The 18,035-nt window shown below is 48.6% G+C and overlaps 1 protein-coding gene across 4 annotated transcripts in view; it reads left to right on the top strand.

The window, feature by feature from the left end:
* Positions 1–697: 697 nt before the first annotated feature.
* The window catches only part of SPEN (spen family transcriptional repressor), a 66,271-nt gene continuing 48,933 nt past the window's right edge, over positions 698–18,035 (top strand). For 2 of the 4 annotated variants that reach the window (XM_030289436.4, XM_030289437.4), the window contains exon 1: positions 699–1,150. In XM_030289436.4, the coding sequence (XP_030145296.4) occupies positions 1,068–1,150 (83 nt within the window). In that variant the 5' untranslated portion in view covers positions 699–1,067. Of the gene's footprint in view, positions 1,151–18,035 lie in introns of all 4 variants that reach the window. The other 2 variants (XM_030289438.4, XM_030289435.4) reach the window with 2 other exon arrangements.

Consider the following 18,035-nt stretch of genomic DNA (forward strand, 5'->3'; position numbering starts at 1 on the left):
TGCCCCAAGATTTTGGAATCTTTTCAAAGGCCCTGTAATGAGCCTCACAGCCCCCCAATAAGACTCTCAGAGCCCCCGGTTGTCTTACAACCCCCCATTGTGTGTCTGAGTCTCCCACTGTCTCAAAATCCTAATTCTCTCATCCCATTTCCCACACCCCCCCCAATTCCCCTGTCCCCCCGTTTCCCACACCCCCACCCCAATTCCCCGTCCCCCCATTTCCCACACCCCCACCCCAATTCCCCGTCCCCCCTTTTCCCACACCCCCACCCCAATTCCCGTCCCCCCGTTTCCCACACCCCCACCCCAATTCCCTGTCCCCCCGTTTCCCACACCCCCACCCCAATTCCCCCGTTTCCCACACCCCCACCCCAATTCCCCGTTTCCCACACCCCCACCCCAATTCCCAATTTCCCACACCCCCACCCCAATTCCCGTCCCCCCGTTTCCCACACCCCCACTGCCCCCGCCCGTTCCGCGCATGCGCACTCCCGCTCGCGCCCCCCCGCGGGGCGGTGCGCGCTCTCGCCCCGCCCCCTCGCCGGCCCCGCGGCGCGCGCCCCGGGGCGCAGTGCGCCTGCGCGGGGGCCCCCGTGTGGCGCTGCGCGAGGCGCGGGCAAGGGAAGGGAAAAGGGAAGGGGAGGGGGGGCGAAGCGAGCGAGCGAGCGCGGCCGGGCCGGCGGAGCAGCGGGAGCGCGGCGGGGGGGGAAGGAGGAGGAGGCGGCGGCGGGGGCGCCGCGCTGCCGCTGCCGGAGGAGGAGCAGGAGGAGGCAGCGGGAGCGAGCGAGCGGGCGGCGCGGCGTGGGGAGCCGGCGAGGGAGCGCAGCCGCGGCGGAGAGCGAGCCCGGCGCCCGGCAGCCGGCCCGGCGGGCAGGGGGCCCCCCCGGCGGGGATGGTGCGGTCCGGCGGCCGGTGGCGCTGAGGGCGGCCGGGCCCCGCGGCGGAAGGGGCGGAGGGCGAGGCGGAGGCGGCGGCGGGCAGCGAGCGGCGGCCGGCGGCGCGGCGCGGGGGCAGGCGGCGGCCGGGAGCCGGGGCACGGGCGGCGGGCTCGCCCCGCGCCGCGCAGCATGGTCCGGGAAACCAGGCACCTCTGGGTGGGCAACCTGCCGGAGAACGTGCGCGAGGAGAAGATCATCGAGCACTTCAAGCGGTGAGTGGGGAGCGGCGAGCGGGGCCCGACCCGCGGTGTGGGGAAAAACGGGGGGGAAAACGTGGGAAAGGGGGGGAGGAGTGCGCGGAGACGGCGGTTCCCGTGGAGAGGAGGAGGAAAACAGCGCTGTAAATAACCCGCGCCATGGCGGGATCGGCGGCGCGGCCGGAGCGGGGAAATACAAAAATGGCTAAAAATGGACCCGAAACGACGGAGCAGCAGCGAGTGGGGCTCGGCGGTCGTCACGGAGCGGATCCCATGCCGAGGATGTCGGGAGGCAGCGCTGAGCCTGGCCGATTTATTTTCCATTCCATTCCATTCCTTTTTTTTTTTTTTTTTTTCCCCAATTATTCAGCGCTCGGACTTTTTTTTCTGTTTATTTTTGCCCATTTCACTGCGTTTCCCTCCCACCTGGAGCCGTGGAGGATGCTGCGTGTCCCCCCGAGGTGCAACGAGCTGTGGGAACCGAAGCGCCTGCAGCTGCGAAAACGTGACTCTGGGGGAAAAAAAAAAATATCACGCAAACCCACGGAGAAAACACGGGATCCTGCACGCGGGAAGCACTCTGGACTCATTATATTGTGCTGGGTTGTTTTTTCCTTGTTTTTTTTTTTTAATTGCATAGGTTAATCCTGCTCATAAGGAAGTAGTAGCTGTTTGCATGGTTGGGTTTTTTTCCTCCTCCCTCCGTCTTTCCCTGCGAGGAGGAGGAGGAAGAGGCTTCTCGCCCGCCGCCTCAGCAACACCTTTTTCCTGTGGAAATGCTCTCGAGTTGATGCACCCCACGCTGGAAGCTGGTTTTTAGGAAGAAAAAGAGAGCAACGAGCCCTGCTCAGCTCATGGCCCCTACAGGCGCTTTACTTTAATCCCACCAGCAGCAGAAAAAAATGGATTTTGAAGCTTCCTTTAATCTTCCTGTGCTGGAAAAATGACGGAGCGTCCTTAATAATGAGTCACCATGGGAAAAATAGATGCGGTGACATCGAGGGGGAGAAGGGAAGGTCCCAGCGCCTCTTCCCTGGTTTCTGGTCGTCTGTTGTGGAAGGACTGGGGGTCTCGTATCCTCCTCCATCCTCCTGGCCCCAGCTGCTGCAGCAGCCAAACCCCATCTCTGCATCCTCATCGCTCTGAAATTGCCCTGTTTTAATCGAGCTTCACCTTTTTTTTACCTTTATTATCCCCCTGAGCCAAGAATTTGCTGCTTGGTGAAGGCGCGGGATGGTGGATGGATATTCAGGGTGGTTTGTCGTGTCCCTCAAGTCCAGGTTATGTGACCCAGTGCTGTTTACAAAGCCAGGTTTTGGGGGAAAACCTCGCTCTGGGGTTATTTGGTTAATTCCAGCGGTAGCTAGTTGAGGGAATAGGTGCTCCACAGTGAAAATCTGACATTCCTCGGTTTTATTTTGTCCAGTCCTCCTCCTTTTATAAGATGTATTAAAGGAGGGAAAAAGTTGCCATGGTGCTGTTGCTTGGAGATGGATGGGAAAAATGGCAGGCGCTGAATTAATTACCTTTTTTTTTGGTTGTTTTTGCCTGGGCAAATTGCGATCGGAGGGTTTGGGCAGTAGCTTTGTAGCCAGGCATTTCCCCCCGTTTTTCCAAAGGGATTTTTGCCCTGGATTTGTGTGTTTGGATGAGGCTGATGTGACGGCAGTAAACAGTTAAAACACGCTTCAGCCCTTTGGCTGCAGGTACTAAAGCAGGGGGAGGGAATGACACGCCGCCTCCGAATGCTGGTGGGATGTAACCAGTGGAATATTTGTGGCTGGAAAAGGGGTGAGGGGGTGAGCGGGGAGCCGGGTCCGAGGCTGGGTGTGTAGGTGCTGTAGGTGGACAATGGAGCGAGCCTTCCTTTGTATGCCCGTGCTCGCCTGGGGGAAGGGACAGGCGCTGCACGGCGTGCTGGGTTTCTCCAGAGGGAAGGGAAGCGGCTGCCCGGCCGTGGAGGTGGGAAGGGGAAGGGGAAAGGACGCTGTAGTCGGGAGAGAAAGTCTTTTGGGATGGAGCGGGGCTTGGCAGAGCCCGGTTCCCACCCATCCCCCAGCCTGGGAATAGGGCGAAACGCGTGCGGGGAGGCTGAGCCATGGGAGCGGGGCGAGGTTTGGGGGAAAACCGCCCCAAACCTCAACTGGGAATCGCCTCACCCCCGGAGCCTCTGTGCAGCTCACCCCAGTGTTTGTTTTTCCACTGGAAATGCTGTCCTTCCCAGATGGAAGGCCGTTCGCTGGGTTGTTGCACGGTCCCTGCTAGGCACGAGTTTGAGAAACGACCATTTTGTTTCCAAACGAGCAAAAATTCAGGGAAAACTCCTAAAACTTACAGCTCTGCAGGAGTATGGAGAGTTTGCTGCCTCTCCTCCCCCTTCACTTAACCACCGACTGTGGGAACTTTGCTGGGATTTGCAGCCTCACAAGGAATTCTATAAAGGGATGAATTAAGAATTTTGAAGAAATATATGTTTTTATTATTTTTCCCCAAATGCTTCTGATTGGCTTGTTTAGTTTAGTGAGGTGAATGGAAATAACACTCCCTAGTATGGATTCTTCTCTCAAATTAGAGAATACTGAAGCTGGTTTTGAGAAGCACTGGTTTACATGAGCAGTGCTATTTTTTTCCTTAGAAGCCCTTTTTAAAATCTGTTTCCCTGATATTAAAGGGGATTGCAAAGGAGAGATTTTCCATGCAATTCAATACATTGAAATTGTCTTTTAGTTTCTTACCCAAATACTCCCTTTGCAAAAACTAATGCTCTATATTTCCTTTCAGCTGGGCTGTTAAGGCACCCTGAAATAGAAATGCAGCCAGTGCCAGGATTGGAGATCCACTGTTCAGGTGGAATAAGGAGCAAATCTGAGTTATGATCTGGGAGATGTGAGCTGGGGGAAGTGGTGGGAGCAGGGGTTTGGGTTCACCTAATTAATGCTGGAAAAAAACCCGTCGTTTACCATCACTGAAACAGATGCTCAGCAGCTTGCAGAACAAGGCGACTAAATATAGTAACACTTGTCCCCAACACAAGTGCTGCCCTTCCATATTTTTTTCCCCTCCTTGTGTTTTCTTCCAGTTATCTGAAAGAACATGGCTTTATCCCTTTACTGGTGTTTTAAAGGGCAAAGAGGAGTAAAAGCCTCTTAATGATGGACCATGTGACTGCTGTGTGCAATCTCCTGTGCTGGGGAGAATTAAGACATTCAGTGGCAGCCAAGTCTAGGAGAAACACTGTATTTCAAGAAACAAGAGTGCTCCTTGAAAATCAACGGAATACAGTGCAGATCAGGGAATCTTGGAGAAGATAAATAACTTTTAAGGTTTTTTTGGGGTGGGAAATGGGCTTTGGGTGGCTTCGCTGTGTTCCAGTGTCTGTTTCGCAGGAGATGCTTTGGATACCTCCTGGAGAAGTGGTTGGCATTTTAAACATAACTGCAAAAAGCCTGCCATGACAGCCAGTGTCTGTTTTCAGTAATTCCTAGAGAATATTTGGTCAGTTTGTGAGTAAATGTTTTGTCTTGATGGCTTGGAGTGTGAGTAAATGTTTTGTCTTGATGGCTTGGAGTGTAAATTTGGCCTGGGAGGGTGGAATCTGTGCCTTCTGCTGCGTGTCACTGCTGTGGACTGAGGTGGTGTAGGGGAATTTAGGTAGCTTTGGTCCAGGCTGTGACCTGGCAAGAACGGTGAAAGCCACTGCTGGTGTTGAACACTTGGAGGAAAAACTTCTCACATCAGACACTGGCAGGTCCTGCAGTGCCTTTCCACAGGAACTGGCCTGAGTCAGAAGGAACAGTGCTCCTGGTTTTCTAGTAAAGCTCTTAAATGTGTTCCCTGTCTTTTTTTGGTGATCACTGATAAGTCCTTGGATATCACTTGGGATGCAAGCGTTATCCTAACTCAGCTAAGCCCAGAGAGATCTCTATCCAGGTGTACTTTTATTGTAGGAAAACACAGAAGTAAGGCCACTGAACTATTCCTGTTTCATCACTGGGTTTGTGTCAGTTTAGGTATTTTCACAGATGAGGTACTGCCTTTTCCAGCTCAGAGCTGTGAGGGAGGGGAGGGTACAGTTTACACCTGTGTTCTACTGGAGTGATGTCTGGAATAATGGGTGGCATCAGAACTTGTTGGTGCTGGTTTTACAAACACTTCCAGTAATGTAATCCAGAGACCATAGTAGGATGTTTGGTTGGGAGACTGCGGCAGGGGGATTGAAATCATTGCCCAGAATCAGAAGGGGAGCACATGAGGCAAGTTCTTTTGGTGTGTTCCAGTGAAAGGCAGCCTCACATGGAGCGTAGGTTGGTCTGTCAGGTGATGATGGTGCCAGTTCTGGTGGTGGTTTGCTATCAGATCTTTAATAATTCTGTTCCTAGTACAGATCCCAGGTGCCCTAAAGCAGCACAGGCACCACCTCAGTGGCATCCTGGCTTGGCACCCAGCAGTGTCTGCCTGCAGCTGCCTCCTGGTTCTTACAGGTCAAGTCTGGAGGGTGGCTCCTGAGCAGGCTGAGATCCACGGCTGCTCCGGATTCTGCTCTGTGCTTGCACTTGAGGTGGCAGCTGGTTGACGCCACACTGGCCAAGGAAATGGCTGGGTAATTATTCAAAGAAACTTAATGAAAAGCCACAAAGAGTGTAGATTTGGACTAAGCTTCTATTAAGTGGTTTTATACGCTGAGCTGTAGTAAAAAGATAAGTTGATGACACTTGGTCACAAAATTCTGTCATCTGCTGAGCCTGGCTGGCGTTGTTTCTTCTTGAAGTTTCTTCAAAGGTCCAGGCTGTGTTTAGTTGTGATTATTTGTGATTTGATGTGAGCAGCTTCTGTTGTTGCTGAGCCGTTCAAGAGCGATGTTGGCTTTTGGTATTTCATGCCCTTACTGTAAATTCATTTGGTACAGCAGTAAAATAATCCCTGCAGAGTACAAGAAAACAGATTGATATGTTGAGAACTTACCAGTCCAGTGAGGCATACAAAGGTATTAAATCCATTCATCAGGTCAGAATAGGAGATGATAAAGGCTTAAATTCACTTTGTGATAGCCTTGTTTACTGGTTTTTTATTCCTCCTTGCTTTTCATAGGCCAGAAAATCATGCCAAGTTCCCTGGCAAATGACCTTAAGGCGTGTCCAAAATTAGGTCCTTGTCTTTGCTGAGGGCGAAGAGGCACTCGCTGGCTTTCCATAAAAAAAGGAAGTAAATATCCAAATGAGTGGAAGGCAGATACTGGATGAGGTGATGAGTCAGGGCAGACCTGGGGCTCCTCAGGAGCTTTGTTTTTGTGAGCTGATGTGTCACAACTGCAGCTTGTCTTGTTGTTGTGGTGGTTTCACACTGCTGTTGGGTTGTGAGGAAGAGGAGGAGATGCACTTTTGCTTGTGAAGAGGCAGCTGAGAAATAACAGACACCAAAACTGTTTTCTGAGGATGTTTGCAAAGGGGCAGAACTGATGGTCACCCCTCCTGGCTGCTTTTAGGCTGCTGGAGGTTTTGGGAGAGTTGCTTTTGGGTGTGAGTTGTGGAGCTGCCACTGTGTTGGATACCAAAAATAAGAACCAGTGAGATATTTCACTTGTGTTTTTTATTAAGTTCATTGAACTTGCTGAGGTCTGAGAACGCCCTGAAACCAAAGACTGCAAGGACAAACATTCCTAAACAATGAATTGAGGAATAAACTAGAAAAATGATTGCTCTCCATAATAAGATTCTGAGTTTAACTGCATCTTTGGCATGCTGATTTAGGAATCTTGTGGGAGGAAGAGGAGCCTGAGGATGGAAATTCACAGTGTACAACCAGCCTTGCTGCTTTCCTTTGCTCAAGTTTTTGTGGTGTTCTGAAGATTCCTTGGACAGTTAATGAAAATCAGACAGAAGTTGCTTTTTTCTTCACCCAGGCTACGAGTCAGCAGTGTTTCCCTCCTGGTGATTGTACACACACACTTATTTGGAGGTTTCACCTTTCTGCCTGGGGAGTAATGGCAGCTCAGATCTCCTGAAACCCATCTCCATCACTGTTCTGCAGCAGCACATTCAGAGGTGATGAAGGCTCCTGGACCATGAATAAAACAGAGCAAGTGCTTTGGTTTGTGCATTTCAGTAGTTACCGTTTAACCTGCTGTAATCATCTCCTGCAATCTGTAAAATCCTGCAGCGTGACGATAACATCCTTCAGTAAAAGAACAAACATTGTTCCAGGCTTTTTATAAATACACCAGCTACATCCCAGGACCTGCTGCAGCCTGGTCTGGCTGCAGGAAAGATTGAAGGCAGCACCTCTGAATTTGATGCAAACAACATCCTGGGATGGATTTTTTGGAAATGCATTCTGTAGCCGTTGTGTGTGGCTGGCTCTGGACTGGAGTTTGTGTGTCTGTGCCTTGTGTGAGGTGCAGACGTTGGGAGTGACTTGGATGAGAAGGAGCAGAGTTCAGATCTAAAAGGAGCATCAGTTTTTCTGCTCAAACTGATCGTGGGAGGAGAGCAGCAGTCTTTCACAAGACTGGTTAGAGCTCGGACATCTTTAAGAACAAAAGGGAGCTTTTTTAGCTTCCTTTTTCTTCCCCTTTTTAATCAGGCTCAACAACTTAAAACTGAAAGCACTTTTTTTGTATAAGCACACTTAGATCTGGAGCGTGAGCTTCCGCATTTGATCAGAATGTCCTGAGAGCGCTCTCATCTCTCCACTGAGAAGCCAGAGAAGTCCAGATGTCCCTGGGAGCAGGGTGAATGGATGATCTGCAGGGCTGTCTGTTGGATACTGCTGGTGAGATAGTTCTGACCTCTGTGTGTTCCTCTTGCATGCCCCTCTGTCCAAATGGAGGAGCTTCCATGTCTTTTACTATTCCCAGTGTGACAGGAAATGAAAGCAGTGTTCAGACCAAGTTCCTGCCATGAAGGTGGTCAGGTACCCAGTCAGAGCTGGATTTGAAACCATCTTTTAGCTCAGCAAAGAAAGGCCAGATTGTAAATGATTTTATTTAAACAAGTAGTGAATCACCTACAGTTTTTTTCCAGGAAGAAAACTGACCTGGTTGTGTTTGCTATCCATAGGGTTCATTGAGAGTAACTTGGTGTTCCTGTCACAGCTTTCCCTGTGTCTTCACTGAGGTGTTCACGGCTTCCGCACAGCACAAAGCTCTGCGCCGTGGTCCATCTGCTCCTGCTGCCGGGTGAATACCTCCCGTCCTCATTAACAGTGATGGCTGCCAAAGAGATCACAGAGGCTCATTTAAATGTCCCTCTTTAGGCTCCCTGTGGCAGCTGCGGGTGACCTGTAATAGTTAATAGAGCAAAATAAGAAAAATAAATTGCCGAGTTGTATGTTTAAAGAAGTCATCTTTGGAGGGGAAGGAAGTCTTCCGGCCTCATTAGCATCCTTACTGTGAGGGGAATAAAAGCTCAGGGTGGATGAGTATCTCCCTTGTATGTGTAGTCAACATCTGATTTAATTTCATGGGATCTGTGAGATGCTGCTCTTAGGAAGGCAGCTGGATATGTATCCAGACAGCCAATGGCCAGCACAGTCACTTCCTTGTAAGCAAAGTCTCAGTAAACCTTTGGTCTTTTTCTTAACTCTCAACGTATTGGAAGAATTAGTAGCAGAGAATCTTTGCCACATTTAAAAAACAGAAGTGGCTGCAAGATTGATGTTGTAGATGATAACGCTGGTTGTGGGTATGGTGAGATACACAATTTTTTGGCAGCAGTTGAGCTCAGGAAGCATCTCTTCCTCTACATCCTTTCAGAGTTTACAGCCCCTGGGTTGGCTGCAGTTAATGCTCTTGCCTAGCTTGTGTCAGTCTGATTTTTTACCTTAAAGGTGAAGTTCATCACTGAAATAGCATGAAAGGAGGGAGCAGCTTTCCCAGCAGTTGTGTTGGTGTATCTGGTTGTGTGGTGTATCCTTGAACCCCAGGAGGAGCCCTCTTGGTCTGGTAGTACATGTTCACCTCCAGATTCAGCTGTACTCATGTCTTTGGTGTGGGGAGGCCTCCTTTAAGTCAGCTCATAAAGCCAAGGTGTGAAACCTCGCCTGTTGTTGCAATGAAACTCAAGTTTCCAGCTCAGCTTTGCAAAACTTCGACTTTGAATTGCACTAAAAGGAAAGCCATTAAAGTCTGGCTGGTTCAGGAGCTCGGTTCTGGAAAGTCCCAGGCTCTCACCTGTGGAGAAGGTGCCTGGAGCGCAGGTAGTCACTGCAGACAAAACACACCCGAGTGTGTGCCTGCCTCTTGCCGGGCGCTTGTCAGTGGGGAATATTATTTTCCTTGGGCTGACACCTGGCTCACGCCAAGGACTGTGCTGCCAGTTGGTTTAGTCACAGGGACAAGGACTTTCTCCAGGGCAATGGAAGCGGTGAGTCATGAAGCAACGAAATAACATTTGCACATCTGCATTTGGTGACTGGCTGGTGTGGCAGAGCGGGAGTGGCTGGACTGACTGGGAACTGGCTGGATTTTCTCCTTGGTGTCAAGATCATAACCTTTTAGTATTGGTGAGCTTTTATGATTAGGGATTTGACTGAGAGTCCTTGGATCCATGGCTAATTTCTGACAGAAATTAATTTCAAGTTGTCAAACCTGGGGGCTGAACTAATGCCAGTCACTTGTTCAAACCCATTTGAAGTTTGAGGGGGGAGAGGAGTTCCATCACTTGAGGTCTCAGAGACTGCAGACAGGTAAACATTTTTTTTCTTCCGAAGTACCATTTTCTGGAAAGTATACAAAACCTTGGAGAAGAGGTTATAAATGTCTGTTGCTGGAGAAGTCTGTACCAGTGGGACCAAGACTTCCAAACTTCAAGATGATCCACATCAAGTGCTGTGCAGCATGGCAGGGAGACCATAATGTTGTGACTCTGCATTTTCCTCCATCTGCTGCCAAATACATGCAAAGCAGAGCTTGGAGAAGCAGAAGTGAGATGGGGAATTACCCTTTCATGTAAGAATGAAAAAAACTTGATTAATCAAGAGATTCCCCTACAGTTGCAATGCAGTGCGTTCTTAACATCAAATCCAAACAAATCCTAAAATCAGTCACGCAAAAGAACAGGCTTGAGCAATTCCCCTGCAGAAAGTGTTGAACGTAGCCTATCACCACTGGTGTTTTTGAAGCAAATCTGCAGATTATGCTTTAAGCTGGAAGAAAAAAAATGCCCTGGAGATGGAATTTGGCGGCTCTGTGTCTAGCATGTAGGAACGTGACGGTGCGCATCTGTGTAAGTTGGGGATAAAGAATCACAGCTCGTTGTACTTGAGACAACACAGCTGAACATGCAGAGTTCCTACATATTTCTGTAACCTTTCTGTGCTTCTACAAATAGTGATATTTATTCTGATCTGCTTGGAGAGCCAGATTGAGGTAATCCTGCCATGTGTATATATATCTTCCCCAATCAATTTGGAGTCCATTTGCCAGTTTCAGCTAAACCTGAGGGCGAAGGGGATATTCAGTCTCAGAGACATGACGTTCCTTTGAGTTTTGTGAAAACAAGCGGTTTTAATAGAGGAGAGAGACCTGATTAGCGACCCCATGGAGAGAAAAGCTGCAGTGAGAGCACAGCCCTTATTAGACATTAAAGAATCCACATGGGAGAGAGGTGTTCCTGACCGTGGGAAAAGCTGCAGTGGGAACTGGCAGTTATTGGACGCCAGAGAATTCGACCTCAAGACATGCATCTGTAAGAAATGAGTCTTCATTAGTTCTGCTCACAAAGCTGCTTTGATTTTTTTTAAAATAATATATATACCAATAAGCTATGGGTGCTTTTGTGCTTCTCCTTCATTGTTCCAAAGAAACAAGTAGGAAAAGTGTCTTAGTAAGGGACTTTTCTCTGTCCTGGCTGGCTGAGGTGGGTGTGCCTTGTGTGGTTACCCTGGCAGCTGAAAGTGGCTGATGTTGTGTTGAGCTCCAGCACGGTGGAGCTCTGGCTGGGCTGATGCAATGCCAGGTTCTCCTGGCGCTCTGGCAGCGGAACTGCTGACTGGGGTAGGGAGGATATTAAATGTAGCCCAGTGAGATGTTGCATGGAGTGCTGAGAGGCGTTTTTATTCATCCAGCTTCTTGTAATCCCCATGTCCAAAGCATGGGTTCAGCTCCCCCGCCCTCCTCTTCGCCCTGGTTTGAAAGGTTGCTGGGACTCCTCCTTGAGGATCTGTGTCCTGGGGGTCTTGCAGTGGAGCTGGTCAGTATTTTAAGGAATTAATGCACCTATATTCACATGTGACTTGATGTGTGTTGGCTGCTCTGTGGCAGAACTGGTTGTCATGGGGGTTGCAGAAAAATTTCTTGGTGTATTGACTCTTGGATGAAATCCTTGCTACTGAAAGTAGGAACTGTGAAAAACCAGGTTTAAGTATTCAGTTTCTTCCCTCTATGGTATGTAATAATTTCATTCTTATATTAATACTTCATCAGTATCCAAAAGGTCACTTTGCAGTAAAGACATAAATAAAATGTCCTCACTAGGAAGCACTCTTACTTGGGGTCTCAAAATGGAGCATTTGGCTGAGCTGTAAAGAAAGAGGCAAGCATTTGTTCCAGCATGGCATTATCTCTGGCCTGTCTGATCTGTTGAGCGTTTTGCTCCTAAATACCAGAGGTATCAGGAGTATCAGTGAATGTGCCTATGCTAGCTTTTTAATTTCCTACTTTGTCATCTCTTAGGGAGGGATTACGAGTGCAGACAAAGCCCTGGCTGTTTTCTGTGCGTGGCAGGAACACGTGCTGTATCTCATTAACAAAACCCCCGTTTGTAGTCGGGAGTTGGGAGATTTCCCATTGAGTGCTGCTGGTGGCCAGAGGGAGCTGCAATGTCCAGAGGGGTCCAGGTTCAAGTGCTTTGGGTGTTGGGGCAGGAGCACAGAAGTTTGAGCATTGGGCTCAGGATTCACCCCAGGATTGTCTGGCTGAGCTCTGTAACCTGACTGATTGTTTCTGTTCCTGGATTTTGACGTTTCCCTGAAGATCTTTATTACTAGAAGAAGAGCTGCAAAGAATGCCCTGAAGAACGTTGTTTTTCTCCCCCCAGAGGTCACAGAGCCAATAAAGATCACTCTAAACAGGTTTTAAAGCATCTCAGATTGTAATCTAGAAAATGATGGGAGCTTGGTAATTAGGGCATATTTCTGAATCATTGTTGTCACAAGGGCTGTTCTTGGTGTGGCTCAAAAACAGAGCTTCTTGTGATACAAGGAGCTCTTGTATTTTGCTTGGCACTGGGAAGATGAAGGATTTCAAAGCTGCACATCTCCTGGATTTATCACTCATGGATGAGCTTTCCTACTTGTGATGGTCTGGAGTGCTGTCCCAGCCACTTGCTGTGTCTTATCTTTATAGACACAGCAATTGATCTGCACCAGTGCTCCCAGCATAGGTGAGAAACAGGAGGAGCTGGAAACCATTGCACAGCAGGAGATGATGGTATGAGTTGCCATTATGGAATTATGGTGGGGATGGCTGACGCTGCTGGTGTTCTGCAGTGAATGGCTGTGACTTCTTCAGAAGGAACTGGCAAGGAAGGAGAGGTGGAGGGGTGGCCCTGTGTGTTAGGAAGTGTTTGGATTGTCTAAAGCTTAATGACAGTGGTGACAGGGTTCAGTGTTTATGGGAAAGAATGGTGGGAAGGCTAACAAGGCAAATATCCCCATGGGAGTCTGTTCTAAACCACCCAGCCAGGAGACCAATTTCATCTGAAGAGACAGATGAAATATTCTCTAAGCAGCTGGGAGAAGTCTCATGATCCCTCTTGTTCATGTGGGGGACTTAAACCTACCACATGTCTGCTGGAAATATAACAGAGAGGAAGCAGTCTGGGAGGTTCATGGAGTGTGTGAAGGAGCCAACCAGGACTTGGTATTGAATTGTCCATAGTGAATACTGCTCCTGGTCTGCCCTGAGTGTAGCTGCTGACCCAGGCAGTCCTACCAAGTGAAATTATTGTGGCTCAACAGGTTCCCCACATTTGTTAGATTTAAAATAAGTGTAGTTTTCCAGGATGGTGAAATTCTGCTTGTTTCTGTTAAGATCCATCTCAGTGAATTGGAATGATTTTCATCCCGGCCCTGTGCACACTCTTCTCAATGGTCTGTCCCTGATTTTTCTATCTGCTGTACATTAGTTACTGTATTTATGAAACAGTGCAATTTGGAGTGGTTTTTGTTTAGATACCCTGATTTTTCTGTGTCTCTGAGTCTCCAAGTCTCCTTCCATGCCAGGCATGTGAGGATACTGTCAAATTTTGAGTAATGCTCTGCATTACTTGAGGCATAGTTTAATTCCAAAGACTTGTGCTGCTCAGGTCTGAAGATGGTGAAATACCATCTTATATTGCTCTACATATGAAATTGCCTTTCTAAAAAAAACATTATAAGCATATATATAAATTTTATGGCAGTAAAGCAGGTGTCTGTGATGCATATGAAGCTTGGAAGATGGCGAGATGTCATTTCCTTAGGAGAAGTGTGTTGGAACTGCTGCGTATTTCATTTGTTGTATCACTGCCCTCGTTGTGATCAGCTGTAGTGCTGTAATCTTTGCAAACGCCTGTGTAGAGACACAAGTTCCCTTTGTGTTGCTGGCTCAGGAACTCTCTCAGTGGTGAATATTAAACACCTTTTGTGAGCGGTGCGGGCGGGAGACGCTCACTGTGCGATTCCTGCTGGGAGCTGGTGGAACTAGAGGCTGGTGCTCAACTCCAAACAGGATTTCTGCAGGATAGCTGTCCCTGTGGCTCGGTGTCCTGCTGCTGGTAAGATCCCAGCGTGGTCGGTGCTGCTATTTGCTGTGTTATTTTGTGTATTCTATGGCTGGGAAGCGGCTACACGTGCTGTTGTGGTGGGTCAAGTCTCTCAGGCTGTGAAATGAGCATCCATGATAGCAGAAGACCCAGAACTGATGTTCCTGGACACAACAGACATCCATTAGCCTGGCTAAAAACCCCCATGGAGGGTGATGGCATCCTGCTTTATGGAGGTGTAGTAGCTGCACATCCTGTATTTCCCTGTACTTAGAGCAGTCCTGCTCTGTGCAGGGGGAATGCAGGGCTGGAGTACCCCTAGCGTGGGGTATTTGGACTTATTTGGTGTCAGGAGTAAGGGAAAGAAGCACAAACATCTGGTGAAGTATTTTTTCAGGACACATTATTTTGTTATGAAATAACAACAAAGCCAGAGGAATGTGATTGGCCAAGGAAAGCTTCAAGCTGTGCAAGTGTTTTACTGAATAATGCAGGCTGGGACTTGCTGGGGTTATATAATCACAGAGGAGGAAGGAGTTTGAGTGTGGCACAGCAAAATCAGCCGAGCTTTTCAGATGGTTGAAGGTACCTGACTGCAGTCAAAGGGAACCTGAGCAAATACAGAATACTGGGATGTTCTGCTGTATCAGAGCAGGTTGTCAAATCATGCTTGTAATGGGCGGTGCAGAAACACACAGAAAAAGCTCCTGTATTATTTTGGGTCCTGCAGTGTCTGTTACATTTAGTAGTTTGTGGAATGGAGCACAGCACCAGCTTCTAGATGAAAACGTGGTGAAGTTCCTTTGGCTGGAATGCAGCTGACCTGCAGACCTCTGCAGTGATGAGGATAGTTGGGTGTGAAAGGTCTTCACAAACCTGTGGGAAGTGCAGCAAGAGAAACTGTGATTTTAAGTGGGATTTGGTTTATATTAAAAGCAAATCTCCCTCACTTCAGCCTGCCTTTTCTTATCATGTACAGATCATCCTATAAAGATCCTAATCAGTTTATAAAGTATTGCAGCTAAACAGTAAGGTTTGCTCACTACACAATTACTGGCTGGTGTTCTTGTAGCCCATGCTTTGTTTAGAATGCTTCTGCTTGGAGCAGCAGGGACCGTGCAGGAAGAATGTTCAGAGTGAGCAGCTGAGCTGAAATGGTTTATTAGAGCTGGAAAGCCGAGGTGCCAATCCCTGGGGTAGGGAAGGCTGTAGGGTGCAGGATGACTTTGGCTGTGCCTGGGTGACACGTTGCTCCTGGGGAGGAGGAACCAGCCCAGCCCTGCATTGGAGAGGCTGTGCTGCCTCCTGGTTTGGGAGGAAGAGCTGAAGAGGAGGAAGGGCTGGAGAGCGAGCGAAACATGCTGAGCAGCCGTGCCAAGAGCCCAGAGACATTTCAGCTGCTTGAATGTAGAGGTGCTTTGATCTACAGTGAATAAACCGATAATGCTTAAATTATGAATTCTTTTTCTTTGTCTGAAAAGCTGGATTAGCGTGGCTTTGTTCAAGCAGTGATTATTGGGCAACTTTTTTCTGCAAGGGCTGCTCAATGTGTGTTTACAGCCGGATGCTTTGGTTGTGGTGTGCTGGTGGAGGTGCTTGGTGACGTGACAGCTCCTGCACGTCCTTGTCTCCTCCGCTTCAGGTTGAACTGTAAACCCCGCCGAAAACACGGCCTCGGCCGCCTTCTTTACGATGTGGAGCTAATGATTAATCAGCAGGAGTTGTGGATGGGGAAGAGGCACTAAAAGGCCTTGTTTTCATTCGAGTCTGCGGAGTGGGAGCCCAGCAAAGGCACCTCTTTGTTTCTGTTGGTCTGGCAGCGATTGCAAAACGCAGCCTTGGGAAGGGCTGACGCACAGGTGTAGCGATAGGAGGCGAAGGTTGAGAGGAGCTGTTCTGCCAGCGCTACCAAAGGTCGTGGCCATGCCTCCCCTGGCCTTTTGTCCCCTCTTCCCAGCCCTGTGCCGGGACAAAGGTTGCTTCTCGGAGCATGTTCACCTCCATTTTGCCTTGCTTGGGCATAAGGAAGCGCGCTGCTCTCACCGCCTCTCCTCCCCCGGCCCTTCAGAAAGTGTCGTGGTTTTTTCCTTGCAACGTTACTGTGCTGCAGTGAAGCCGTGTGGTGATGCAGCACTGCAGATCTCCCTCCTCTCCCCCTGGTCTCCTCCCGGCAGCATCTGCCAAGACAGGAGCAGCTCGGAGAGACGCCAATGGGTGCGGCCAGGCCGGATCACTCGGCACATTGATCCTGGCGGTGGGATCGAAGGATGCCTGCAGTCACAGGACTGAGGCAAACCTTCCTCTTCCAGCAGCTGCAATACTCAGGGCTCTGTCCTCCTCGCTTTTCTTTCATCTCCTTCTGCTCCCTTTCTCCTCCTCCTGCCTGCCTCCCTCGCTTTCAGCAAAGGCGATTGCCACAGATTATCCTCAGGGCCTGTCAAGGGTACGGGGCAGGACACCAAAGCACAGCGTATATTTATGTATCTGGATAACGGGGGATTAACAGGCGCCGTCTCGGAGTGGAGTGATTTAGCACCATGGCTGCAGTGCAATACAGTAGTAGCCTCCCCCATCCATTTCTTATTTAGGAAAAATAAATTAATAGCCAAAGTACACTTCTTCCAGTATAAAAATTCATACTGGGAAGAGTCACACCTTTGCTAGGTGGGTTTTGTGGTAGATGGGGACCTCGCTACACAGGTGTTTTGTATCCTGTCTGCTTTCTGGGCAGCATGAGCTTAGGTATTTAAACATTTTAAACACATTCTGCATCTTCTGCAGCAAAAGAATGACAGTTCTGACTGTGTATGTATAATAACATGTACGTGTTAGGATTTCAGAATTAGGCAGTAATTGTCAAGATGGGGAGCAGGCAGTTGTTCAGAGCCCAGCTCTGATGTCACTGGAAGGCAGTGCTTCATGTGAGGTGGGCCATGGTGGCTGCAGTCAAAGGAGAGCTAGGATTTTAGGGAGATTGATACCATTATCAACAGTATCTTAATCCTGTTCCCCCCATAAGACTGAAGGCAAGTACAGGCTCATGTTGCCAGAAACTGAACGTGTAAACACAGTGAGCAAGGAAAGCGTGTGTTCTAAGCAGTCAGTTTGGGAGCTACATGGTTTAGATGTGAGGATTCGAGTCCATCTTTGTTTGCAGAAAACTGGCACTGAAACTTGTTAAAGGATGATCCTAACTAGGATTCCTAATTACTTTCCATATTTTTTTGTCACGTTCATTCATGGCACGAACATTTTCTCAAATAGGCTCTTTCCTGTTTTCCTTCCCTCTCCTTCCTTTCCTGTTCCCTCTCCTGTGCTCTCTACATCTGCCACATCCAATTAGGCCATTTTTTTTCCCTCACACAGATTTTATTAACCATCTCCTTTACTCTTCTGGGCTTTCTAAATCGTACTTGCAAGGCAAGATAACCAAACCCAGCTTCCAAAGAGAGCATGCTTTGAGAAGCAGCTTTCCTGCAGTTCCATTTGCCATTATTTGAAGCTTTTAATTAAATAAAATACAAAGAAACAATAAAAAAATAACCAGAGCATTACAGATTAGGAAATTCCCAAGAATTAACATCCCTGTGCTGTACCCAGGGGCACAAAGGTGACAAGCTCAACCCTGGGCAGTTGAGAAGCAGGAACGTGTCTTGCGTGTGACTGTGTCTCTTTATGCCCAACAAGGCATTTATTTTTTTCTTGGAAGATGCTCTTGTTTGTGCACACAGCCGTGCTCAGTGGAGTATAAACCAGGGAAAAGAGGGCTCTAAATCCAAACCAGGTTATATATAAGTGTAGTAGGTCAGGCTGGAATGAGAAGGCAGCAGTCAGCAAGGCAGGTTTTCAGATCGTATTTAAGGATTAGTCATCCAACAACAATGATGAAATTGTAAGGTGTAGGAAAAGCCAGGCATGAAACTGAGGCAGCTCGGGGATCTGACAGCGTGTGTGCCTCAGCCTGGCGGTTGTATAGTCCCTTCTCCCTGCATGTGTGGCTGAGAACAGTTTTGCCTGTGTAAGGTCTGTTTACATCTGCCCGGCCTTGTGCTGCCTTTGTGCATAGAAATTTTTTCACAATGATTCTTTAAGGAGTTTACAAATACTTCCTGATTAGGTTTTTTATTTGTGCATCCCTTTCCTCTATGTCGGCGCATTCA

Source organism: Taeniopygia guttata, chromosome 21 (assembly GCF_048771995.1).
Source record: "Taeniopygia guttata chromosome 21, bTaeGut7.mat, whole genome shotgun sequence".
NCBI lineage: Eukaryota > Metazoa > Chordata > Aves > Passeriformes > Estrildidae > Taeniopygia > Taeniopygia guttata.